General features: G+C 42.0%; 2 protein-coding genes across 3 annotated transcripts in view; one reads left to right on the top strand and one right to left on the bottom strand.

The window, feature by feature from the left end:
• The first annotated feature begins 109 nt into the window (after positions 1–109).
• VTI1B (vesicle transport through interaction with t-SNAREs 1B) lies at positions 110–26,184 on the top strand. Its single transcript, XM_023627975.2, has 6 exons — positions 110–944; positions 17,853–17,911; positions 20,075–20,266; positions 22,509–22,682; positions 24,211–24,272; positions 25,861–26,184. The coding sequence occupies exons 1-6, from the start codon at positions 830–832 to the stop codon at positions 25,955–25,957; spliced, it is 699 nt and encodes a 232-aa protein (XP_023483743.1). The 5' UTR covers positions 110–829; the 3' UTR covers positions 25,958–26,184.
• ARG2 (arginase 2) overlaps positions 26,146–26,876 on the bottom strand; it is a 31,625-nt gene continuing 30,894 nt past the window's right edge. For both annotated transcript variants that reach the window (XM_001499892.7, XM_014735659.3), the window contains exon 8: positions 26,146–26,621. In XM_001499892.7, coding sequence (XP_001499942.5) covers positions 26,452–26,621 — 170 coding nt within the window. In that variant the 3' untranslated portion in view covers positions 26,146–26,451. The remainder of the gene's footprint in view (positions 26,622–26,876) is intronic.

Here is a 26,876-nt window from a genome sequence, read left to right as displayed (position 1 = left end):
TTAGCAAACACCTGCTGAGTGAACGAAGGCAGTAGGCGAGCCCGGCCGCTAGAGAGCGAGCGCGCATTTGGGACGTCACACTGCCCAGGGACCACTTCTGAAAGCACGTGATCCTGGTCACTTGAACTCCCCAGTAAAAGTGCTTCACTGCTCCAGGGCAGGCTGGAACCTGGCCCAGCTATCTTTCCAGGGCTGAAAGCTGACAGTCACAACGTGAACTGACGAAGTCAGGGCGGCGAAACAATGCGACGACGATGAAGATAACATCCAGGAGCGCACTGATACCAAACCACTTTCTGTCAGCGTCACCCAGGGCATCCGCGGCGCAGGCAGCACCACCGCCCCCCGGAATGCGTGACCTCCAAGTTGGAGCGTCTTCCGCGCCGAACTACAGCCCCCGGCATGCTCTGCAGCGCCCACCCCTCGTCCGCACGCGGGGCCCTGGAGAGAGGCGGCCACGCTGCCCGTCCCGCGGGTCCCCACAGTGCTTTCCACTGTGGCGCTCTCCCCAACCCCGGACTGGGTATTTCCGGTGCCCTGAGACTGTCGCTCGCCCCCGCGCGCTGCTGCTCCTTCAGGAGTCGCCTGGGCAGCGCAGCATGCCTGACTTTCCGTCAGGCCTTCGCGCCCGGCGCTCCCTCCGTGACGGACTGCAGGGAGTGGGCGTTCCGGCTCGGGAGGACCCCGCCGCGGCCCCGGAAGCGCCTCGTCCAGGGCGGCGGTGGCGGCGGTCGCCGTGATGCCTGCGGGGCTGGGCGGCTGACCGCGGGGTTGGTGCGGGCCCGGTGCCCAGAGTCTCGGCGGCCGCTGCTCGAGTGTGGCCTGGGCCATGGCCACCTCCGCCACCTCCTCGGAACATTTCGAAAAACTGCACGAGATCTTCCGCGGCCTCCATGAAGACCTGCGAGGGGTGCCGGAGCGGCTCCTGGGGACGGCAGGGACAGGTGATGCGGGGGCGGGCCCAGCCTTGGGGAACTCGGCCTCGCGCACTCTGGTAGGAAGAGTCCCAGACCCGGGCCCTCTTCTCTCCGCTCTTCATCCTCAGACACGCCCCCTAGGGTTGGCTGGGTCCTGGCGTCCAGGACTCCCTGCTGCCACTTAGGGTGCTCTGGGATGGTGTCGTCTCCTTGGGACTCTCCCTTTTGATCTTCCTATAGCTTTCAAAATTTTCTCGTCTCGTTTTCACTGTGGCCAAAAAGAGCATAGGAGACCTTACATCTGCGGTCCTCTATTTTAGTAGAATTGTTTTTTTTTTTGTAGCTCTCTGTATTTAGTTTTATGGGTTTAAAAGCATTATTCTCAAGAGAGGTCCATAGTTTTCACCGGACTGGCAAAGGATTTGTAGCACCAAAAGAGTTAAGAACCCAGAAGAGTCATAAGTTTTGGGGTTGGTAGATATCATTTTTGGAGGGCTCGTCTTTAAAATCAGGATTGTAGTATTTAGGTCTGGTCCTCTTATGAACTTTCTGCTTAGACTATTTCCTGCCCCTTGATTTCAAAATTCAGGTTGCTGCAAGCTTTGCTTGGAGGGGCTAGAGTTTTGCAGTGAAATTCATAGGAAGACCTGCTGTGGTTCTTTGCCTCAGAACAAATAGATCTTGACGGCAAGGCAGATAAGACTTTGTTTTATTGTTTTCATTTAGGGGTCAGAGCTTGAGTGTTTGCTCTGTGAGTTACCCAAGGTCATATGAATTCAGTGACTCTGCTGGGAATGAAATTCATACGTTTGTTTAACATATATTTATTGGAAGAGGGTGCTGTGTGCCAGACACTGTTGTAGATGCTGATAATATTGCAAATTACAATGAAAAAGAAAAATCCCCGTTCTAGTGAGTCGATAATAATATGTAAATATTAAGAGACGGTGTTAAGGGCAATACAAGAAGATAAAGCAGGGCAAAGGGATAGAGAGTTGCAGGGTGGGAGGGAGGCTCAAATTTTAAATAGGGTGGCTGTGAAAGGCCTCTTTGAGGAGGTGGCATTTGGGCAGAGACTTGAATGAAGGGACTAAACCGTGCAAAACTCTGGGAGAAGTGAGTGTCAGGAGGACAGAAGAGCACTGCAAGGGTCCTTAAGCAGAAAGGAGCTTAGTATGCTCTAGAAGAGCAAGAAGGCCAGTGTATTTGGAGTGGAATGAGCAGATGGTGGTAATAGATGAGGTTGGAAAGAGGTAGGCAGGGCCATGTCACATGGGGCCTTGTAGACTGTGGTGAAAGATTTGCATCTTTTTCTAAATGCCGCAGGATGCAGTTAAAAGGTATTGAGCGGGAGAGTGATGGGATCAGATTTAGAAGGTTGAAAAATAGACAGTTTTTCAGCGTGGTGCTGAATTAAATTTTGCAGTGTCCATTTCTGTAAGGCTAAATAGTGCAAAAGAGCATTCTGTTTTGAAAAATAGATAACTGAATTAGTTAAATTCACTATCTTCATCTACCTAACCTTCTCATTCCTACGAAGAGGACAGTCAAAAAGGTGAAAATTTCTACCCAAGCACAAAATACTCTAACACAAGTTGCTGGTAACAGACTACTAGTTGTTTAATGGGTAAGTGAATATACTGTACACATATTCCCAGGTTATGATAAGAATTTCAACAACTTTCAGTCTCCTTATTCATACTACTCAGTAAATATTTGTTGAATAAATTGAATTTAAGCAAACACACTGGGCCTCATCTCTGAATCCTTTTTTTCTAGTTCTGAGACTACTGCATAAGCTTTTCAGAGCTTTAATTTCCATCGTGAATTATTAGGCACTGAATAATGTGTGTAACACAGCCCTTGCGTTTAGGTTAGGGGCTGTAATTGAACTCAGTCATTTTTCAATAAGCATTTATTGGGAATGGTTATGTGTCAGTCACTATCCTGGGCTGTGAGGAGTTCCAAGAGTTCTTGCCTTAAATGGGGACAAATTTACAACAAAGTGTGTGATGAGTCCTAAAATAGTTTTGAGACTGTGAAAAAAAAGGCTAACTTGAGCGTGGGGGAGCAAAGGGGGAAGCTTCATAGAAAGGAGAACTTCGAACTGAGTGTAAGGGGTTGAATGGGAATTGGCCAGACAGAGGGGAAGTGGAAAGAGTCAACAAAGGAATAGAAATCGAATGTTCACAGCTGTGACTGGAACTTAAGCTGTGTGGGGGAGAGCAGCAGTAGATGAGGAAAGTAAGACACAGCCAGGTCATGAAGGCACCGAAGTGTCACATTAAGACATTTGGACTTGATATAGAGAATCAGTAAAGGATTTCAAGCAGCTGACTAAAATGGTCAGGTTTTATTTTAGAAGGAGAATGCTGGTGGCTGAGTAGAGGATGAAAGAGAAGCACAAGAGTCTGAATACAGGGGACCATTTAGGAGGTTAGGAGCCTTTGTGGCAGTTGTCGGGGTAACATGGGAATCTAGAGAGTCCTAAATCCAAGAGGTGAGTCTGAGGCACAAATTAACCAGACTGATTGGACATGAATAGGGTGAATAGGGAGACAGATTCGAGGTGTCTGCATTTTCTCACTTGGTCAGTTGAGTGAATGTGAACTTAAATAAGAAATATAGTAGTAGAAGCAGGCTTGTTTGGGTTGTGGATGAGAACATCAAGGGTGCTTATAGAATAGAGAGCATAATGTCTGTCAGTTCTAGCCTGACAAGATATTTCTTCTCCTGCCATTAAAAATGACATTTATGAAGATGATATCATGTGAATTGAGAGGCAGTATAATATAATATTTAACAGCAAGGATTCTAGAGCCAGAATCCCTGGGTTCAAATCTTAGATCCACGTCTTAGTAGCAGTGTGACCTTGGACAACTTATTTTAACCTAACTGTTTCCCCTGCAAAATGGGGATAAATTAAAGTATTTGATAGGAGTTTTGTGAGGATTCGCTGAGCTAATATATGTAAAGCCCTTAGAATACTGCCTGACAATAGTAAGGGTAATTAGCCGTTATTACTATTATAGGGGAAATTGGCTATTTTATTTAAATAAAACATAATACCAGCTCTGTATACAACTACTCTTATCTTGCTCTACTTTCCCTTTTTTCTAGAGCACTTGTCTTCTAACATGTTCGACACTTTCCGTATTTATGATGTTACAGTCTATTATGTGTCTTCCTTTCACTAGAAGAGTGGTTTTCAAACTGTGGTCCCTGAACCAGCAGCATCAGCATCATTTGGGAACTCATTAGAAATGCCTGTTCTTGGGCCCCACCCAAGACTTACTAAATCATTAACTGTTTTAATAGTCTGTTTTACAGCTGTCCAGGAGATCTGATGCATGTCGAGTTTGAAAGCCCCTGAGCTAGAACATAAGCTCTATATTTTCTCCGTGTCCTCGCCAACACTTATTTCTTGTCTTTTGATAATAGCCCTTCTGAGAGGTGTGAGGTGATATCTCAGTTGGTTTTTATTTGCATTTTGCTGATGATTAGTGATGTTGAGCATCTTTTCATTACCTGTGAGACTTCTGTATGTCTTTGGAAAAATGTCTATTCAGATCCTTGGCCCATTTTTTAATCATATTGTTTGTTTGCTGTTGAGTTGTATGAGTTCTTTATGTATTTTGGATATTAACCCCTTATCAGATATATGATTTGCTTCTATTTCTCCCTTTTGGTAAGTTGCCTTTCATTTTGTTGTTTCCTTTGCTATGCAGAAGGTTTTTAGTTTGGTGTGGTCCCACTTGTTTATTTTTGCTTTTGTTGCCTTTATTTTTGGTGTCCACTTCAAAAAATCATCACTCAGATCGGTCAGGGAGCTTATCCCCATGTGTTTTCTTCTAGGAATTTTATGGTTTCAGGTCTTATGTTCAAGTCTTTAATCCACTTCAAGTTAATTTTTGTGCATGGTGTAAGATAGTGGTCCAGTTTCATTCATGTGGCCGTCCGGTTTTCCCAACACTATTTATTGTCCATTCCTGTGAGAGAATCCTTTCCTGTGAGATAATAGAAAATATATCTGTTGGTCTCTGCCCCTGGTTCCTGGCACAGTGCTCCTAAAACGCTTATCATTTCCTAAGTGATAGGAGCACTAGGAACATCTTTTTTTCTAATGAGGTGACTCTGGCTGGGCTCATGGGTGGCTTCTGGATGGGGGCTGGTCACCAGAAAGACCAAGCTCTGATTAGAAGCTTGGCTTTTCAGCCTTGCTCCCTACTTCTCTAGCAAGGGGAGAGGAGCTGGAAATGGAGTTAATAATTGATCATGCCTATTGAGGAAGCCTCCATAAAATCCCAATAGTATAGGATTTAGACAGCTTCCAGGTGGGTGAACATATCCTCATTGGGAGGATGATGCACCGCAACTCCACGGGGACAGAAGTTCCTGCGCTCAGGACCCTTCCAGACCTTGCCCTATGTATCTCTTCATCTGTGTCCTTTATATCCTTTAATAAACTGGTAAACCTAATAAGTAAGTGTTTTCTTGAATTCTGTTAGCTGCTCTAGCATGTTAATCAAACTTGAGGAAGGGGTCATGGGAACCTCCAATTTGTAGCCAAACTGGACAGAAGTTGTGGGTAACCTGGGGACCTGCTACTTGCACTTGGCATCTGAAGAGGGGGGTGGGGGGTCAGTCTTATGAGACTGAGCTCTTCGCCTGTGGAATCGAATGCTATCTCCAGGTACTGTCAGAATTGATTTGAATTGTAGGACAGCCAGCTGGTGTCACAGAGAATTGCTTGGTGTGAGAAAAACCCCACGCACATTTGGTAACCAGAAGTGAAGTGTTCTGTGTGAGTAGTAAATGAGACACGCAGGAGGAAGGACTGGGTTTTCCCTATACAGGAGAGAAAGATCTAGGAGGGGGAAAGACTGGATTTTCCTAATACATTTCCCCAGTGTATATTCTTGGCTCCTTTGTTGTAAATTAATTGACCATACATGTGTGGCTTAATTTCTGGCCTCTATTCTGTTCCATTGATCTTTCTGTCTGTTTTTATGCCAGTATGATACTGTTTTGATTACTGTAGCTTTGTAATATAGTTTGAAATCAAGAAACGTGATGCCTCTAGCTATGTTCTTTCTCAAGATTGCTTTGTCTAATTGGGATCTTCTGTGGTTCCTTACAAATTTTTGCGTTGTTTGTTCTGTTTCTGTGAAAAATGCCATTGGAATTTTAATAGGGATTGCATTGAATCTGTAGATTGCTTGGGTAGTATGGATATTTTTAACAATACTGATTTTTTTCCAGTCCATGAGCATGGGATATCTTTCCACTTGTTTGTATCTTCTTTACTTTCTTTCATCAGTGTCTCATAGTTTTCAGTGTACAGGGTCTTTCACCTCCTTGGTTAAATTTATTCCTAGGTATTGTATTCTTTTTGATGCAATTGTAAATGGCATTGTTAATCTCTCTTTCTGATAGTTTATCATTAGTGTATGGAAACACAACAGATTTTTATATATTTTGTATCCTGCAGCTTTACTGAGGTTGTTTATTAGTTCCAACAGTTTTTTTGTGGAGTCTTTAGAGTTTTCTGTATGTAATATGTCATCTGCAAAGAGTGACAGTTTTACTTCCTCCTGTCCAATTTGGATGCCTTGCATTTCTTTTTCTTGCCTAATTGCTCTGGCGAGGACTTCCAAAAGTGGTGAGTGTGGGCATCCTTCTTGTTCCTGATCTTAGAGGAAAAGCTTTCAGCTTTTCATCATTGAGTATGATGTTAGCTATGGGCTTGTCATATATTGTAGTTACTGTTTATTGAACCCTTAATATGCATGACATTTGCTAAGAGCTTGTTATATGTATTATCTCTTTTAACCCTTTCAGACGACCTTACGCTACTGTTATATTTCCTATTTACAGGAGACAGGCTTAGAGGGATCTGATGTTTTTACCTCCGGTATGGTGTAAGATCAGGTAAACTATTGTGGTGTACAAATAGAGGATGTAGGTCCTAGAAATGCCACAGTGGGGCGCCAAAAGCAAATTAACCACATAGTTTAAAGATCCTAGGGCCGGCCCTGTGGCGCAGCGGTTAAGTTTGCACATTCTGCTTCTCGGCGGCCCGGAGGTTCGCCAGTTTGGATCCCGGGTGCGGACATGGCACCACTTGGCACACCATGCTGTGGTAGGCGTCCCACATATAAAGTAGAGGAAGATGGGCATGGATGTTAGCTCAGGGCCAGTCTTCCTCAGCAAAAAGAGGAGGATCAGCAGTAGTTCGCTCAGGGCTAATCTTCCTCAAAAAAAAAAAAAGATCCTAGTGAAACCAAAGTTATTTCCATAGCTCTAATGGGCCAAGGTTAGTCATTGTTGGGCTGGTAATTCAAACTGCCTGTAAGGAAGACAGGCTACCACCTTGCTTGAACATTAAGGTAGCCTTCCTCTAGCTCTTTCAGAGCTGGCTGCTTCCATTTTATTCCATGTTTAGGACATGATGCTATCATCCACCCAGGTTACAAACAGAGTCAGTCTCAGAGTGAGTCACTCACATGTGACTCGTTTGGCAAGGCGTGTTGGGTGGGTGACAGTGTTGTTTGGAGTCACTCGCTCTTATTTCTGGTGCCCATTCTATCCAGTATGCAGTCCTGCTGTTTTGTAGTTGATTGTAGTGGTAATTCTAACTCCCTAAAAAACTAAGAGGTCTGAACAGATTTTACCTGTTGCTGAAGGCTGTACCCTGGGAGCACAAAAATGCCCCTCAATGCTATAATGTCCAGAAGCATTGGGTTGGGAGTCAGTAGACTTGTATTCGAGAACTGGTGTTGCCACCCATTTACTCCTCCTGTGACCTTAGGCAAGGCAGTTTCTCCAGGCTCTAGTTTCCTCAACTGTAAGATGAGGTTAAACTAAATGATCTCTAAGGTCCGTCTGAGCTCCAACATTGATTGGTTTCACAATTCTGAGACTAAAGCATAAAGAAGCAGCTACTGATAGCTCTCAATTCGGTAGGGTTCACCCTTTTTTGAACCTTTAAATATCTGCCTCCCTGGCTTCATCATCAGAAGGGATGATTTCAAAGGCTTTGTTTTTTTTGGGGTTTTTTTTTTGTCTTTTTTGGTGAGGAAGATTAGCTCTGAGTTAACGTCTGTTGCCAATCTTCCTCTTTTTGTTTGAGGAAGACTGTCCCTGAGCTAACATCTGTGCCCATCAGCCTCTATTTCACATGTGGGATGCTGCCACAACATGGCTTGATAAGTGGTATGTAGGTCTGCACCCAGGATCCAAACCCATGAACCCTGGGCCACCAAAGCAGTGCACGCAAACTTAACCACTATGCCACCAGGCTGTCTTCCTCCATTTTTAATCTTAGGATTCCATAAAGAGTCTTGTAATGTGGTGAAGTTCTTCAAATTGCTTTCAAAGGAAGCATATTTATTTTAAAAGTATATAAACTGTAGAAGAAGATCCAAGATGGCGCCGTGAGTAGTCCTCTTTGTCTCTCCCCCTTCGAGTCTACAATTATTTGGACACTTATCGCTTGACAAAGGATATCCAGACAGCATCTCAGGACGTCTGAGAGACCCACGCAACTATACATTGGAAGGCGGATGGACTTTCCTCCGGGAGGATGTGGAAATAGGTGAAAACTCTCCGACCCCGACGAGCAGCCTAGTACCCGCAAGCGGCTTTCTTCCAACGGACGCCCCCAGAGGATCTACACACATCTAGGGCAGGAGCGAGCACACAACAGAGGAGCGACGGTGGAAACAGGTGACCAGAACCCTACCTAAACCCCCCGCAATTACTCCTAAACGCAGAAGGAAACTTTGGAGTTGCACACCTGAGCCCGCGGGGAGAGTCTCTCCCTGCCATTGGCGGGGAGTCCCCGCCGGGTGTTCGCGGCACCCGGAGGGTCCCAGAGAGAGTCGCTGAGGGTACGGAGGTCTCCCAGCTGCCGTTGCCCGCCCCGTGGGACTAGGGATTGCTGGAGATCTCAGAGAGGACCAGGGCTGGGGGAAGTTTCAAAGGCCGGCTCTGCGACCCGGACGGGAAGCGCCGGAGTTCCGCCCGGGCAGCAGACAAAACTCTCTGTCTGCCATTAGCAGAGGGGCCACGCCGAGCATTCACGGCTCCAGGAGAGGCCCGGAGAGAATCCCAGAGGGCGGGGCGACCCCCAGCTGCCGTTGCCCGCCCCATGGGTCTAGGGATAGCCGGAGATCTCAGAGAGGACTGGGGCTGGGGGGAGTTCCAGAGACCCAGCTTCGTAGCCTAGGGGGAAACCCTACAGGCTCACAGCAGCCTTAGGGAAAGCCTCTGCACAGCACCAGTAGAAGGCACCCAGCCACCAGCCACAAGGCTGGAAGACCCCAGGGCAAAAGCAGCATAGCTAGGTGAACTAACCACAGACTGTAGAAGATGCCAATAGCTCTCCTATGACCCGTAGAGGACAAGTGAGATTTTGTGGGTGCCGACAGCAATGGAGCGACAAATATAAGTGATCCCACCCCTGGCCGCTGGAAAAGCCCATAACACCGTTGCAGACCCCAAGGAGAGAGCACATCTAGGTGGGCTGCAACAGTAGGCACCAGCAGCCTGAAGCCCCCCTGTGACGGCCCCCACAGCAGAGGAGGGAATCCAAAGGGCCACTGTGGCTACGAGGAGGGGCCCAGGCCCAGTTAGCAACTGCGGACAGGGTTCCTGGTTGGTGCAGTATAAACAGCTGCTCCCCCACCGCAGCAGCTGAAACAAGTGAAAGGACAAATAAACTCTATCTCCATGCGGAGGCACAAATCAACAACATCAAGCAATATGAAAAAATACATTAAATCTCCAGAACAGAAAGAAAGTAACAAATACACAGAAAACAATCCCAAAGAAAATGAGATATATAACCTAAATGATGATGACTTCAAAACAGCCATCATTAAAATTCTCAATGAGTTAAGAGAGAGTTCTGACCGTCACCTCAACGAGTTCAGGAGCTATGTCACAAAAGAGTTTGATACGATAAAGAAGAACCAAACAGAAATATTGGAAATGAAGAACACAATAGAGGAGATTAAGAAAAATCTAGATGCTCTGAACAGTAGGGCCGATAATATGGAGGAAAGAATTAGCAATTTGGAAGATGGCAATATAGAATTGCTGCAGGCAGAGGAGGAGAGAGAAGCAAGACTAAAAAGAAATGAAGAAACTCTCCGAGAATTATCAGACACAATTAGGAGATGCAATGTAAGGATTATAGGTATACCAGAGGGAGAAGAGAAGGAGAAAGGGGCAGAAAGCCTATTCAAAGAAATAATGGCTGAGAACTTCCCAAATCTGGTGAGGGAGATGGATCTTCAGGTGACAGAAGCCAATAGATCTCCAAACTTTATCAATGCAAGAAGACCAACTCCACGCCATATAGTAGTGAAGCTAGCAAAAGTCAACGACAAGGAGAAAATACTAAGGACAGCCAGGCAAAAGAAACTAACCTACAAAGGAACCCCCATCTGGCTATCAGCAGATTTCTCAGCAGAAACTTTACAGGCTAGAAGAGAGTGGAATGATATATTCAAAAATCTGAAGGACAAAAATCTACAGCAGAGAATTCTCTACCCAGCGAAAATATCTTTCAAATACGATGGAGAAATAAAAACTTTCGCAGATAGACAAAAATTAAGGGAGTTCATTGCCACAAAACCTCCTCTTCAGGAAATCCTCAGGAAAACCCTCATTCCTGAAAAATCCAAAAAAGGAAAGGGGCTACAAAACCAAGAGCAGAGGAGATAAGTAGAAGGACAACAACAGAGAGTAGCAGCTCTACATAAGAACAGATTAAACCATGGGACGAGAAACAAAGGAAACTGAAGAAAAGCAGAAAACAAGACACAAAATGGTAGTGGTAGGCCCTCACATCTCAATAATCACTCTAAATGTAAATGGATTGAACTCCCCAATCAAAAGACACAGAGTGGCAGGATGGATCAAAGAACAAGATCCAACAATATGCTGCCTCCAGGAAACACACCTCAGCCCCAAAGACAAACACAGACTCAGAGTGAAGGGATGGAGAACAATACTGCAAGCTAATAATGAACAAAAGAAAGCAGGTGTCGCTATACTAATATCAGACAAGGTAGATTTCAAAGCAAAACAGATAAAGAAAGATAAAGAGGGACAGTATATAATGATAAAAGGGACTCTCCACCAAGAAGACATAACACTTATAAATATATACGCACCCAACACAGGAGCACCAAAATTTGTAAAGCAACTCTTAATAGAACTAAAAGAAGACATCAACAACAATACAATAATAGTAGGGGACCTCAACACACCATTAACACCAATGGACAGAACATCCAGACAGAAAATCAACAAGAAAATAATAGAATTAAATGAAAAATTAGACCAGATGGACTTAATAGATATATATAGAACACTTCATCCAAAAACAGCAGGTTACACATTCTTCTCAAGTGCACATGGAACATTCTCAAGGATTGACCATATTTTGGGAACCAAAGCAAACATCAATAAATACAAGAGAGTTGAAATAATATCAAGCATCTTTTCTGATCATAATGCTATGAAACTAGAAATCAACTACAAGAAAAAAGCAGAGAAAGGTGCAAAAATGTGGAGACTAAACAACACGCTTCTCAACAAACAATGGATCATTGAAGAAATTAAAGAAGAAATCAAATTTTATCTGGAGACTAATGAAAATGAGAACACGACATACCAAAACATTTGGGATGCAGCAAAAGCCGTCCTAAGAGGGAAATTCATCACAATACAGGCCCACCTCACTAAACAAGAAAAAGCTCACATAAGCAACCTCAAACGACACCTAACAGAACTAGAAAAAGAAGAACAAACAAAGCCCAGAGTCAGTAGGAGGGAAATAATAAAAATAAGAGCAGAAATAAACGATATTGAAACAAAAAAGACAATAGAAAGGATCAATGAAACAAAGAGTTGGTTCTTCGAAAGAATTAACAAAATTGACAAACCCCTAGCCAGACTCACCAAGAAAAGAAGAGAGAAATCGCAAATTAATAAAATTAGGAATGACAGAGGAGAAATCACAACAGATACCAATGAAATACAAGAGATCATAAGAGAATACTATGAAAAACTATATGCCAACAAATTGAACAACCTGGAAGAAATGGACAAATTCCTAGACTCCTACAATCTCCCCAGACTGAATCAGGAAGAAATGGAGAATCTGAATAGGCCAATCACAAGTAAGGAAATAGAAACGGTAATCAAAAACCTCCCCAAAAATAAGAGTCCAGGACCAGACGGCTTCTCTGGAGAATTCTACCAAACATTCAAAGAAGACTTAATACCTGTTCTCCTCAAACTGTTCCAGAAAATTGAGAAAGATGGAGAACTCCCTAACACATTCTATGAAGCCAACATCACCCTGATCCCCAAACCTGACAAGGACAACACAAAGAAGGAGAACTACAGGCCGATATCACTGATGAACATAGATGCAAAAATCCTCAACAAAATTTTGGCAAACCGATTACAGCAATACATCAAAAAGATTATACACCATGATCAAGTGGGATTTATACCAGGGACACAGGGATGGTTCAACATCCGCAAGTCAATCAACGTGATACACTACATCAACAAAATGAAAAACAAAAACCACATGATCATCTCAATAGATGCAGAGAAAGCATTCGACAAGATCCAACACTCATTTATGATAAAAACCCTCAGTAAAATGGGTATAGAAGGAAAGTACCTCAACATAATAAAGGCCATATATGACAGACCCACAGCCAACATCATACTCACTGGACAAAAACTGAAAGCCATCCCTCTGAGGACAGGAACAAGACAAGGGTGCCCACTTTCACCACTCCTATTCAACATAGTACTGGAGGTGCTGGCCAGAGCAATTCGGCAGGAAAAAGAAAGAAAAGGAATCCAAATAGGTAATGAAGAAGTAAAACTCTCGCTGTTTGCAGACGACATGATCTTATATATAGAAAACCCCAAAGAATCCACAGAAAAACTATTAGAAATAATCAACAACTACAGCAAAGTAGCAGGGTATAAAATCAACACACATAAATCAGTAGCATTTCTATACACTAACAATGAACTAACAGAAAAAGAACTCAAGAACTCAATCCCATTCACAATCACAACGAAAAGAATAAAATACCTTGGGATAAACTTAACCAAGGAAGTGAAGGATCTATACAATGAAAACTACAAGACTTTCTTGAAAGAAATTGACGATGACATAAAGAGATGGAAAGACATTCCTTGCACATGGATTGGAACAATAAACATAGTTAAAATGTCCATACTACCTAAAGCAATATACAGATTCAATGCTATCCCAATCAGAATCCCAAGAACATTCCTCACAGATATTGAACAAACAATCCTAAAATTCATATGGGGCAACAAAAGACCGCGAATTGCTAAAGCAATCCTGAGCAAGAAAAACAAAGCCGGCGGAATCACAATCCCCGATTTCAAAACATACTACAAAGCTACAGTGATCAAAACAGCATGGTACTGATACAAAAACAGGTCCACAGATCAATGGAACAGAATTGAAAGCCCAGAGATAAAACCACACATCTATGGACAGCTAATCTTCGACAAAGGAGCAGAGGGCCTACAATGGAGAAAAGAAAGTCTCTTCAACAAACGGTGCTGGGAAAACTGGACAGCCACATGCAAAAGATTGAAAATTGACCAGTCCTTTTCACCACACACCAAAATAAACTCAAAATGGATCAAAGACCTAAAGATTAGGCCTGAGACAATAAGTCTTTTGGAAGAGAATATAGGCAGTACACTCTTTGACATCAGTTTCAAAAGAATCTTTTCGGACACTGTAACTCCTCAGTTGAGGGAAACAATAGAAAGAATAAACAAATGGGACTTCATCAGACTAAAGAGCTTCTTCAAGGCAAGGGAAAACAGGATTGAAACAAAAAAACAGCTCACTAATTGGGAAAAAATATTCACAAGCCACTTATCCGACAAAGGGTTAATCTCCATAATATACAAAGAACTCACACAGCTTAACAACAAAAAAACAAACAACCCGATCAATAAATGGGCAGAGGACATGAACAGACATTTCTCAAAAGAAGATATGAATATGGCCAATAGACACATGAAAAGATGTTCATCATCGCTAATCATCAGGGAAATGCAAATCAAAACTACACTAAGATATCACCTTACACCCGTTAGATTGGCAAAAACATCCAAAACCAAGAGTGACAAATGTTGGAGAGGTTATGGAGAAAAAGGAACCCTCATACACTGTTGGTGGGAATGCAAACTGGTACAACCACTATGGAAAACAGTATGGAGATTTCTCAAAAAGTTAAAAATAGAAATACCCTATGACCCAGCCATCCCATTACTGGGTATCTATCCTAAGAACCTGATATCAGAAATCTCAAGAGTCCGTTGCACCCCTATGTTCATCGCAGCATTATTTACAATAGCCAAGACGTGGAACCAGCCTACATGCCCAGAAACTGATGATTGGATAAAGAAGATGTGGTATATATACACAATGGAATACTACTCAGCCATAAAAAAAGACAAAATTGGCCCATTCACAACAACGTGGATGCACCTCGAGGGTATTACGTGAAGCGAAATAAGCCAGTCAGAGAAAGACAAACTCTATATGACTCCACTCATAGGTGGAATTTAGTATATTGATATGGAGATCTGATCGGTGGTTACCAGGGAAAAGGGGGGTTGGGGGGAGGGCACAGAGGGGGAAGTGGTGTACCCACAACATGACTAACAAAAATGTACAACTGAAATCTCACAAGGTTGTAATCTATCATAACATTAATAAAAAAAAAAGTATATAAACTGTAGAGCACTCCTAGAAGAATGTATGTCTTATTAAACCAGGTAGAAGGTAGAGTATCCCAACTCCAAAAAGACCAAGAAGAACAGAATCATGCAGGGAAGTTAGTGAAAGGCTCAAGATTCTGTGGGCTGCTCTTTTCCCCCCTACTTTTATTTATATAGGCACTTTCTTTGAATCATTCTAGAATTTGCCTCTTAAGAATGCAGACTTTCATATTCTTTAAAAAGGAAGAATAAAGGAGGAGACTTCATGACTAACAGAGTTGCAGAAAAATCCAAGCTAGGAAGGGAATGCCCTTCTTCTTAGAATACTTCATACTGTCAGAAGTGAGTGTGCTTGAGTTTGGAGATGTGTCTATTCAGAGGAGTGATGACACTCAGCACTTCTGTGACAGCTTATTACAAAATAACGTGATACCTCTCCATGGAAGTAGCCATTCTTGATTGCAAATATTATTTCACTGCTTGTGGCTGAAAACACAGCCTACCCAGGGATCATAACAGCTGCTGTGGTGCTTTATTTCAGTTACATCATGGATGATCAAGATGTATATCATTTGCCATGGCTGAACTTTGTTCCATTTAAAACAACAACAACAACAACAGGGGCCAGCCCGGTGGCATAGTGGTTAAGTTCATGCGCTCTGCTTCGGCAGCCCAGGGTTTGCAGGTTCGGATCCCAGGTGCGGACCTACACGCTGTTCATCAAGCCATGCTGTGGTGGTGTCCCACATACAAAATAGAGGAAGACCGGCACAGGTGCTAGCTCAGGGACCATCTTCCTCACTAAAAAAAAACAAAAACAAAAAAAACACAACAAACCCTGGGTTTTGTGAGTGGTGTGGTCTGAGAAGTAGTTCACGTGGAGTGCCTTGTGTATGTTAAGAGAATGTCACATGACAATGAATGAGGCATAGTAAAGGGTGCGTTGTCATTTGCCCTTGCAGGCGGTAGCAACATCTAAGGAGCCACCCTACCAGGTTCAATGTTCTAGAAGCAATGGGACTTGTAAAAGAAACAGTAAATCTCTCTATTCTAGAGGAGCTTGATCTCAAGTTGAGAATATAGAACGTACACATCCAAAACGATTTGATTACTTAAAAAGTAGCAGGCAACTGACATGCTGGATGCTGTTGTGATTAACAAAATGTAAATCCAAATAAAGCATGACAGTGGTATTACATCTTATATGGCATTGGGTTAGAAAGTCAAGGCTGAAGAAAATCAAGGTAAATAAAATTATCCAAGAAAATCTTAGGACAGCATTTTGAGTACCCACATACCATCCCTCCATCAGCCCAACTCCGCTATTTTCTTTGGCATTGGAAAAGATTGCTCTTCCTTCAGTTAATGGAAGTGCTGGCTTGTATTTAGGAGTCACGTTGAATGAGAAATGCATAGCTTTAAAGACCATGTCCTGATACATGCTACAGCATGGGTGAATCTTGAAGACTACTGTGCTATGTGAAATAGCCAGATGTGAAAGGACAAATATTGTATGATTCCTCTTATATGAGGTACCTGGAATAGTCAAATTCATAGACACAGAAAGTAGAATGGTAGTTACCAGAGTCTGGGGGGAGGGCAAATGTAGAGTTAGTGTTTACTGGGTACGGAGTTTCAGTTTGAGATGATGGAAAGGTTCTGGAGATGGATAGTGGTGATGGTTGCACAGCAGTGTCACTGTGCTTAATGCCACTTAACCATATATTTAAAAATGGTCAAAATGGTAAATTTTATGTTATATATATATTTTTTACTACAATTTTAAAAAAGACATTATCCAAATTGTGAAGGTAGTTCCAAAAGAAGAGTTCAAAAAACATTGTAAGCAATGGTAACTTTGTGGTAACAAGTAGTTTATGTGTAGATTTCCAAAGAGAACATTCATTTGGATGTATACATTTAAAAAAATCAAGCTCCTCATAAATAGGGCTAATTTTTGCTTGTTAGATATGAAGGGATGACCTACCTCTTTATTTTATAGCCAAGGAGGGAGATCAGAACCCAAAGAGATGAAGAGAATTTTCCAAGCTTACACATTGAGGTTCTGGTTGAGGGCTCCAAGCCCAGAGTTAGGACCAGAACCTAACCCCCTTTACTCAGCAGCAGCTCTCCCTGTGCAAGTGTTTACTAGGTGACAGCATGCCACTACTCCCTTCATCTTTGCGTGTCCCAGTACCATTTTTACTATTACTTAATCGTTTTCTTTGTATCAACTTATTTCATGTAAGATACATTTATTTCATACAGTTATTTTAAAAAGGAAATTTTATATCACTACTTTAAATGGAAAATCTGTGGAACCCATCTAAATGATCAGAAAAAGTACAGTGACAGCAAAACAATGCTGTTTTAGTTAGATGTTATTGTTTTGAAACTGAAATCTGTTTTGAAGCTGAAGCCTGTTCTATTTTTGTTAAAAGGGTAGATTGGTAATTTTTAGGTATTAAAGACATACTAGCACCAAAATGGCCTGATGTGAAGGATTAAAAGAAGTCATAGGGGGATGACTTTCTCACTGTGAGTCAGTGGTATTTACATCATTTCCCACCACTGCCAGTGGGTATGACTGAGAAACATGTGCCATACCATGCAGCCTCCCCAGCAAGCAGAGTAGGTGGGTTTTGAATTTGTTTTACAGAAAAGCAGTGGATAAGGGTAAAATATAGAGAAGTGATTCACAGAGGGGGGTGAAAGTGGGCACAGAATTTCAAGAACCAGGATTGTTATACATTGTTATTGATGAGTGTGCTTGATCCCTGTGTTTAGGATGGGGGGAAAAAGGATTGACAATGATTAACTTAGAGCTGTAGTGTTTCTTAGTAAGGACGCTATTGGCCTTTGGGGCCAGATAATTATTATGCAGGACTGTCCCACGCATGGATATTTTTGTTCCCTGGGCACTAAATGCCAATAGTAAAACCCTCCCTCTTGTCATTTTGGTAACAAGTTCCCATACATTTTTAAATGCCTTTTAAGGGTGGTTAAGTACTACTCCCTCCACCAGGGGAGGAATGGGGAGTTTATTCTAAGCAGAGGGAATGGCCTCTACAAATGTATGGAAGCAGGGCTGAGCATTTGAAACTTGTCTATCTTTTCCAGAAGAGAAGAAGAAGTTGATCAGAGATTTTGATGAAAAGCAACAGGAAGCAAATGAAACGGTGAGAACAGGGAGCAAGTCTTTGTTTTCTTCTACCTGGTGTTGGTCTTTTCCAGAAGTAATGCCTATGACCACATCACAGATTAACTGTTCATCTATTGATTCTGATTTTGATTATTTCTTACTAAATGAGGCCAGTTGACGGGGATGCATGTTTAGGGGGGTTGACAAACATAAAGGGGTAAAGCTTGAAGACTCTCCTGAAATGAGTCTTTGATAGTACATTCCTCATGTAAGGACCTGAGTGGTCTTTTAAAAACTGGCCATTAATATCAGTTATTCTGGGGCCGGCCCCGTGGCCGAGTGGTTGGGTTCTCGCGCTCCGCTTCGGTGGCCCAGGGTTTTGCCGATTTGGATCCTGGGTGCAGATGTGGCACCGCTCGTCAGGCCATGCTGAGGCGGCATCCCACATGCCACAACTAGAAGGACCCACAACTAAAAATACACAACTGTGTATCGGGGGGCTTTGGGGAGAAAAAAGGAAAAATAAAATCTTTTTAAAAAAAATCAGTTATTCTTCTTTGTTAAACTTACTGTCACAGAAAATGTAGCTCAGAGGTGGTTCTAGCCACATTTCCTTCTGTTTTAAAAGACAGCATAATGGCTGGATTTGTTACCTTGGGCAAAGCATGCATGAACAGGATGAGATCCAATCAGGACCCAGAGTTTGTCAGAAGCTGGTCCAGGTTGCTGAGCAGTTTAACAATTGCTTCTCTCTTAATTTGTGGCTTTTCTTTAAATAAAGAAAACAATTTTTCTGTTTCCATATCATTATGCTGTACCTTCAGCAAACCCTTTCAGGAGATTGGGGCTAACATCCGGGTCCCTGGCAGTACCCTGCAGAAATAGTTGCTCCTGGTTTTTGCTACCACAGAGTAGACCGAGATGAAAAATTCCTTTTAAGCCAGGGAACTTGCTTCTTGCTTATTGAAGAACAACTTCCCTACCTGAATGAAGTTCTGAGAAGTTAAGCTTATCTGCATGCTTTTCTCTGTTCTATATATGTTTTAAGGAGGATCAGGCCACCAGACTGTGGAAGCTTCTCCATAATAGGAGTACTAGAAGCTTTTCCTAATACCTCTGTGCAGCTGAGCATATCCATGATATCTGTTAGGGAGCCAGTATTCCTTTTCAGTTAACATCTTAGTGGCATTTAAAAAAATCTTTTAGCTAATACTAGTTTCTTTGTTTGGTGCTTACATACTTTCTCTGAATTTAGCAAAATTAACCACGTCTACTCTTGGCCACCCCGGGCTGATGAAAATAATTTATGGCCTCTTGTGAACATGTCTAGGTGTTACATTTTACTTATCCCAGAAAAATGGAAATCTGGTTTGCACCCCTGGTTATCTCAGACATGGAGACAGACAATTGATTTTCAGAAAGAGGAGAAGGAAGGGAAGAACCTTGATGCCAAACCCCTATCGCTTGTAGTACTGTAGAACTTCGGAGTGCTTCATGATAGCACTTGAACCGTAACAGTAAAGAACTTGGTATACTGAAAAGACAACTTGAAGATTTTGAATCCTAACAGCTCTTATTGTGTAATTTTTGAGCAAGTTTCTTCAAGTCCTATATATGAAGTAGAAGTAGTTTTTCCTATCTTATTGATTTGTTGTGAGGATTAAATGAGGGAATGTGTGTAAAAATATTTACTGAGGTATAAGGTGCTTGTTAGTTTTTTCCGTCATTCATCATAGACTTTTTTGTTGAGGAAGATTAGCTCTGAGCTAACATCTGCTGCCAAACCTCCTCTTTTTGCTGAGGAAGACTGGCCCTGAGCTCACATCCATGCCCATCTTCCTCTACTTTATATGTGGGATGCCTACCACAGCATGGCTTGTCAAGCAGTGCCATGTCCACACCTGGGATCTGAACTGGCAAACCCCGGGCCGCCAAAGTGGAACGTGCACACTTAACCACTGCGCCATCAGGCTGGCCCCCGTCATATACTTTTTGAATGCCTGTTCTATGCTTGCTAGGCACTGTGCCAGGCACTCAGCATAATAAGGTGAACATGTCACGTGTGGTCCCTGCCCTCATGGAGCATATGGTTATATACTTATTTGGGGTTGTCTGTGGTTTGAGTATTCCAAACCAGGCATGTGCCCAGATCAGAGAGAAAAGAACCAAGCCATCCACTCGCTACTTTCTGCCTTCCTAGCTGGCAGAGATGGAAGAGGAACTACGTTATGCGCCCCTATCTTTCCGTAACCCTATGATGTCTAAGCTTCGAACCTACCGGAAGGACCTTGCCAAACTCCACCGGGAAGTGAGAAGCACACCTTTGACAGCTACACCTGGGGGCCGAGGAGACATGAAATATGGCACATATGCTGTAGAGAATGAGCACATGGTAAGCGTCAGCTGCTTTTTTTCCCCTTAAGAGCCTATGGTACAAGATTTAACTATATTGTGGAGTACAGTTGATGTTATCAGTGCATACTAGACTCTTGTTTCTCCCACCTTATCCTCTTTCCTGTATCCAGTTCCCCTTCTCCCCTTGGGTACCCACCTCTACTATATTTAATGCAGATCTTTCCAAACCATATGCTTATTTAGATTTCTTTGTATCCTTGATATATAACACAGTGCTTAGTATGTAGTGGAGGTATACAAGTGTTACCTAGTCTTATTATATCTGGACTCTCTATTCTGACCTGTTGATCCAGTTTCTTTCCCATGTATGCCCAAAAACTTGTTACATTTTTAGTTTATCAGAGTACTGTTATAAAATTAACCCAAGCTTTCCTTTACATTTATATAAAGATGGCCCAACTGCCCAGATACAGCAGAGAAGGCAAGATGCATCTCAAGAAGAGGCTAACACCTTATTCTGTTTAATGGGAAGTGAACCAGACTTGCTTCTCTAGCATCCAGTAGTCTGATTTATAAAAGTCTACTAAAATGAAAAAGCTGTATTTTGAAACTATCTAGAGAAGCTAGATAAAGGAATAAAAACTTCAGAGATTAAATTTAATGCGTTGCATTACTATATTCCACAATACAAAGTAGAAATGGCCTGGCAAATAGCGTGGGAAAGGGAAGGGGGCCCACAGGTACAGACTGCACATATGCAGAAAGGCTAATAGTACAATTTTAAACAAATAAATCCTATTTCATGATGCATCCTGATTATAGTTTGAGACATTGAGATGATACTGGCCTGACACTGCTGATGTCAAAACTGGAGCATTTGAGAATGATGTAAAATTTTGATAATTCACTTTGTGAAGTGAGACTGGAAAAGGCAGGTAGGTGGAGCTTGTTAAAGTGAGATCAGAGGTGTAATAGTGACTTTGGTCAGTTGTTAATGAAAAAAAACCCGAAAACAAAAGGGAGAGATAAGTCCAAACAATTTTGCTTTAAAATTATTCATTTCAGAAATAAAAACAATTTAGATATACATGTGGAATGTATATCACAGTAAAATTATTGTTGCAAATCTGAGGTTGATTTATGTGATCTGTCTTTTCCTGTTCTTTCTTCAGCCTGATCAGATGACAATCCTTATCTTTTATTTAAAAAAGCCTTATTTCTGCTTCTTTTAAGCTAAACTAAAACTAAAATAAACTGGAGTTTATTTCAGCCTCATTCAGTGGTTTCCTCATCCACTGGTCTATATGCCAAATGTGAAGTGAAAAGACTTGTTACTTCTGATCTGGGAACCCACCTTGGCTTCTTGATGGTGGTGTCTGGTGCTGGTAGTCACCTGCTCAGGGATAGGCCCTGTGAGCCGGCCCCTTTGTGTGCGCGTGCACAGATGCATGCTTTGAATAGCTAAAAACTTAGAGCTGCACCCATTTCTTTCAGTGGTGGTTAATTCTGGCCTGACAAAGGCTACTTCTGTCCTCATGCCTTGTGTGTTTAGGATTATAGGTGGAGTAAAAAAACTGGTGGGGATTTAGAAAATCGGGGCAGAGTACTTGGCCCCAGACACCTCCTGCCCTGAGAGCAAATCTCCAGTTTGGCAACTTCAGAGTTTTTCTGGTTGGCCAGAGGTGAAATTCCTTTTGGGTGTACCAAGATGTAGCCACTTAAGTTTTTTCCAGCATGTGGTAGTGTCTCAGACTTCTAAATGATTTCTATATGTGCTGAAAACTAATAGCTCATTCAGAGTCCCTCAGTACCAATCAAGTGGGAATCTTCAGTGAATTACTCTATTTCTAGGGCTGTAGAGTTTAGTTGGTTTGCTTGTTGCACTATCGAAGTTACAGGCTGTATGCATTTTCAGGTAGCTTCTACACCCCAAATCTGGGCCTCTGCCTCTCAGAAGTTGCTAGTCCAGAAATGCATGAGCCAGTTCAAATTCATCACGTACACAGGGAAAATGCTCCAATATTAATCCTTCCTTTTTGGCCTCACTTAAGTGTAACAAGCAGTGGAGTGGGAGGTATTCTGCTCCTATATTGGATTCCAGGTTCTGCTTTAGTCTGACCTTGAGAAGGATCTTATAGTTCATTAGCACTTTGGTTGTCTTAAAAGTAATAAAAATGATTGCACACTATATCCCTTACATAAGAACGGCCATAAGGAATGTGCTGGCACTGAATTTATAATGGAAGTCATCTAACATTTTCCTTCCACACTCCTGTCAGAATCGGCTGCAGTCTCAAAGGGCATTACTTCTGCAAGGCACTGATAGCCTGAACCGGGCCACCCAGAGTATTGAGCGCTCTCATCGGATTGCCACAGAGACTGACCAGATTGGCTCAGAAATCATAGAAGAGCTGGGGGAGCAACGTGACCAGTTGGAACGTACCAAGAGTAGAGTAAGTCAGGGCGGACAGGGAAGGGGCAGGAGTGTGGAAAGTGGGTGGGTCCACTCCACTCTGATGCCTTGCTACTGACAGAAGCTATAGCAGTTCTGAATTCAGAGTGTGACCTTTCACGTTCTTGTGCTTTTCTCAATTTTAGTTTGCTTGGCTGAGAGATTGCCCTTGGAAGTAATTTCACCCCTAAGATTTAGAGGTCATTGGAGGGGGAAAAAAAAAGACTAAAGAAACCCAATTTCTGCTTTTATTTAAGATTGCAGCCACTCCATTCTTTTATTAATTCCTGTATTACCAATCAGATTTTTATTTCTCATACATCTAGTGAAACAGTCTGCTAATTTTATGAAAATATCATCTACTTTAAAAGATCCTAGATTTCCTGTCATTTGGAGCCAAGGCTCTTTTCCATATCATAAAGTAGTACCACTGACAATTTATAGAGGTTCAATCCTGGACTATAACTCTTTACTGTTACCAAAGGTAAGCTGGATCATTGTGGGAAGAAAATGGAAATACTTAGGCCAAATGAACACTAAATTGGGGCCTCTAACCTGCTATCACTCTGAGAGGCTCTGAAAAACAACTCATTTCTTCCTTTCCATACATCTGCATAAAAATTTTAAAAACAGTACAACTTGCCAATGGAATGCCGTGCTCTTAATCGCATGAGGCAAATCCAAACTGCGGGCAAGATTTAGATGGGAAAATATTTGACGTGATTATCTTGTACATCTTAATAGCTGCAATTCTCCATTCTTAAATCAGTGATGCCCTTCTCTCCTCAGTGAAAAGTCACAATAAAGTACTGAATTCAAGGTAAGCTATGGAGAAAGCAAGTTGCTTACAGATAATGTAGTTTTTGACTTTTGAACATATGAGGTGGATTGATTGAATTTAAAGGCCAAGGAATGTGCTCAGAGATCAACTTACCAAGGCAACTGGGCAATGGGAACAGATGGCAGATGGCATCTGTTGAAATATCCTCCAGCTATCTAGGTTAGTAACAGGCAATTGAACAAGAAAGTTTTTTTAAAAAGGCTCAAGATTAATTCCTTTCACAATTCAATGTAAGTGTCTCTTAAAGGAATAAAGAAAAAAAAATAACCAGATCCCAAAGTGGTAATCCACCAGCCTATAAAAACAAACACTAATTCAAGAGGCTCTCCTGGAGTTTGGCTGATGAAATTCAAATCCCAAATTGCTCAGAGTTGCTTCAGTTACTGGTGAGGTATGTTTGAAGCCTTTCTGTTTTGAGTAGCTAAGGTGAAAGATTAGCTTGATCCCGGAAGTCCCCCACGGCGAGCTTGGATATAATAATTCCTAAGCTTACCTGATGAGTACTAAAGCCTCTTGTCCTTTCCAGTTTCTTCTACTTATACTCAGAGGCCATCATTTAAATTGGTTTGATTTCTTGGAGTTTTTCAACATATACTCCTTAATGCCCACTGTCAGTTTAGGAATGTTCAAATTCTACAGTGTATACTTTTGAAAGAAGGGGGAAGTAACTGCTGTTTTCTCTTTTCAGCTGGTAAACACAAGTGAAAACTTGAGCAAAAGTCGAAAGATTCTCCGTTCAATGTCCAGAAAGTAAGTTTTAGAAAGTCTCAAAATTAATTTCTTTTAACGTTTTTCAACCAAGAATGTCAAAGCTTTGAACAATAACTTGTGATGGTCCTAATAAAGCAGAAAAAATAAAGAATGTTATCTTGTGTAGTTAAATATCCCAGGAAAAAATCCTTTGTTGAAAGTATATATGCTCTGACTTGGAGCAGTGGAAAGTTTATCCACTGGAAAGACTTTTAATCCAAGCTTACATTCCTTAGAGAAGACAGCACATGGGAAAAATAGAGCTTCATATTTCTTGAAATATATTTTTAAAAACTTGATTAGAAAACTTTTCACTGCTACTTCTTAGTACTTGGTTTTGGCTCTGCTTGCCCTTCATGGTAGTCTGCCCTTTATCTGGGAGTTCTGTCTTATTAGTACAAAGTTGACTTAAAAAAAAAAAACTCTTGGGCTGGCCCAGTGGTATAGCGGTTAAGTTTGCGTGCTCTGCCTCGGCAGCCCGGGTTTCACCAGTTCCGATCCCAGGCGTGGACCTATGCACCGTTTATCCAGCCATGCTGTGGTAGGCATCCCACATAAAAAATAGAGGAAGATGGGCACTGATGTGAGCTCAGGGCCAATCTTCCTCAGCAAAAAAGAGGACAATTGGCAGCAGATGTTAGCTCAGAGCTAATCTTCCTCAAAACAAACAAATCTGTTGACATGAGTGCTGACAGCAGTAAAAGCAGGGGCAGAAAGGAAATATTGCCACTGAGGTTGAATTTGAGGTAAGTGGGTAGTGTGCATGAAACAAAACTATTACCAAGTCATGGAACTAGGAAAATCATTCTCCTACTAAACAGTGGTGAATTCCTTGTTTGGAATGGGGGAAACCTTCAATTTAGACTGAACATGAAAACCAGAGATTAGATTCTGTTAACAAAAGATAGTACCTTTTTTTGAAGCTGCTATACTACCTTTATAGAGACATCCATTTGGGTTGATGGAGGAAGAGAGAGTAAGAAGGGCAAGAAGTTTACAACAGAGATTGAAAGGCCCTACCCAGCTTAGTTACTTATCCTCATCCCTGAGCTGGCCTTCTGCACTGGAGAGTCTGCCACAAACTCTTCTCCCAGCATATGCTCACAGCTGTAGCATGTAATTGCTGCAGCTCTAAATGGTTAGCGATAGTGTATTTCTACTGTTTTGAAATATGATTCGACCTGATTCCAAAAATGGTATACTTTTTCATATGTATATTTATTATTTTTCCAACTAGCTCCTCCTAGAAAAGCTGTTTTTAAAGAGAAGTAGTAAATACTATTTGAAGACAGACATTTTAGAATCAAGAAACCACTTTTATGCTTTGGTATCTACTGTCCAAGTTTTTAACCTTTCTGTGAGGTAGATGTGTTATCCCTAAGTTACAGCTAAAGAAGCTTCTGAGTTGTCATTTACCAGCTAAAAAAACCTTATAAATACTTACTGCTAAGTGGCTGTGTGATCAAACAGAAATTCAGCCTACCTCCCAGTATCAAGCCTTGGCCCCAGGTCAAACCCCTAAGTATTAATGGAAAGAAATAAGGTTATCCAGACTTCTGACTACTCCTCACTTTGCTTCTCTTTGTAGAGTGACGACCAACAAGCTGCTACTTTCCATCATCATCTTACTGGAGCTAGCCATCCTGGGAGGCCTGGTTTATTACAAATTCTTTCGGAAGCATTGAACTTCATCCAGGGAAGGCTTTGTGGACTAGAACTTCAACCCTGTGAATGAATGGCGTTAAGACATGGAATAAAGCGTATTGCTGCTGTGAGCTGACAGTTCAAGGATGCACTGCGTGGCCAGACTGTGGGAGGAGGGAGGGAAGACCGAAAACCACTTAAGTGTGAAGGAACAGCAACACGACCAGTATGCTCTACCAAGGTAATAAATGCTGTTTATGACTTTAAATTTACATGGTACACTAACATATTAATACCCTGTGAACTGCAGAAAACCAAATACATGTACAATAGTATTATTGGTCACCGAAGTGGAGAGAGGAAGGAAACTTTACAATTGTGAGAATGCACAAATGTTCTCATTAAGGCAGTATTGACCCAGACAACCATTTAATATCTGTCCCCTCAAATACCTCTTAACTCTGGAATGTTCATTGTGACACACGTGTCAGCACACAGTATTTCCTAAATTCTCACAAGTTCTTCACTTTGTGATTCATCTGGTGAGTAGGAAGTTGGTCATAGACAGTGTGCCCTCCCCCTCCCTTGTCTGACCAAAACTTGAAGCAATCACATCCACTGCTAGGACAGCCGTAGCCTTGGCCTCTTCCTCTGAAGCAGCCACCCAAGGATTGACTTCAACAAGATCCAGTGCTGACAGCAACCCTGAAAGAACAAAGTATGACAAAACCTCAGAAAACCCCCTAGTTGCTACTTTCAGTGAGGGTTATCCCATTTAGACAGAACAAGTCAAGGTAAAAACAAGTCATTTTCTACTATAAAATTATCCACTGTCAGGAAAATTCCTTATACCACCTCCTCTTGGGCATGAATTTAAGTTAAAACACTGGTATACTAGAGTAGGACTGAAAGAAACCTTTAAGGTAATAAAATCAGTCACCTGTTCAAGTAACATAACAG

The sequence above is a fragment of the Equus caballus genome, chromosome 24, assembly GCF_041296265.1.
Source record: "Equus caballus isolate H_3958 breed thoroughbred chromosome 24, TB-T2T, whole genome shotgun sequence".
NCBI classification, from domain to species: Eukaryota; Metazoa; Chordata; class Mammalia; order Perissodactyla; family Equidae; genus Equus; species Equus caballus.
Note: the sequence above shows the minus strand (reverse complement) of the source record. Positions and strands in the feature narration are given on the sequence as shown.

Coding starts and splice junctions, on each gene's coding strand:
- VTI1B (XM_023627975.2), top strand. CDS start 830: ATGGCCACCTCCGCCACCTCCTCGGAACATTTCGAAAAACTGCACGAG. Junction 22,683..24,210: donor TGGAACGTACCAAGAGTAGA/GTAAGTCAGGGC, acceptor TTCTCTTTTCAG/CTGGTAAACACAAGTGAAAA. Junction 24,273..25,860: donor CTCCGTTCAATGTCCAGAAA/GTAAGTTTTAGA, acceptor TTCTCTTTGTAG/AGTGACGACCAACAAGCTGC.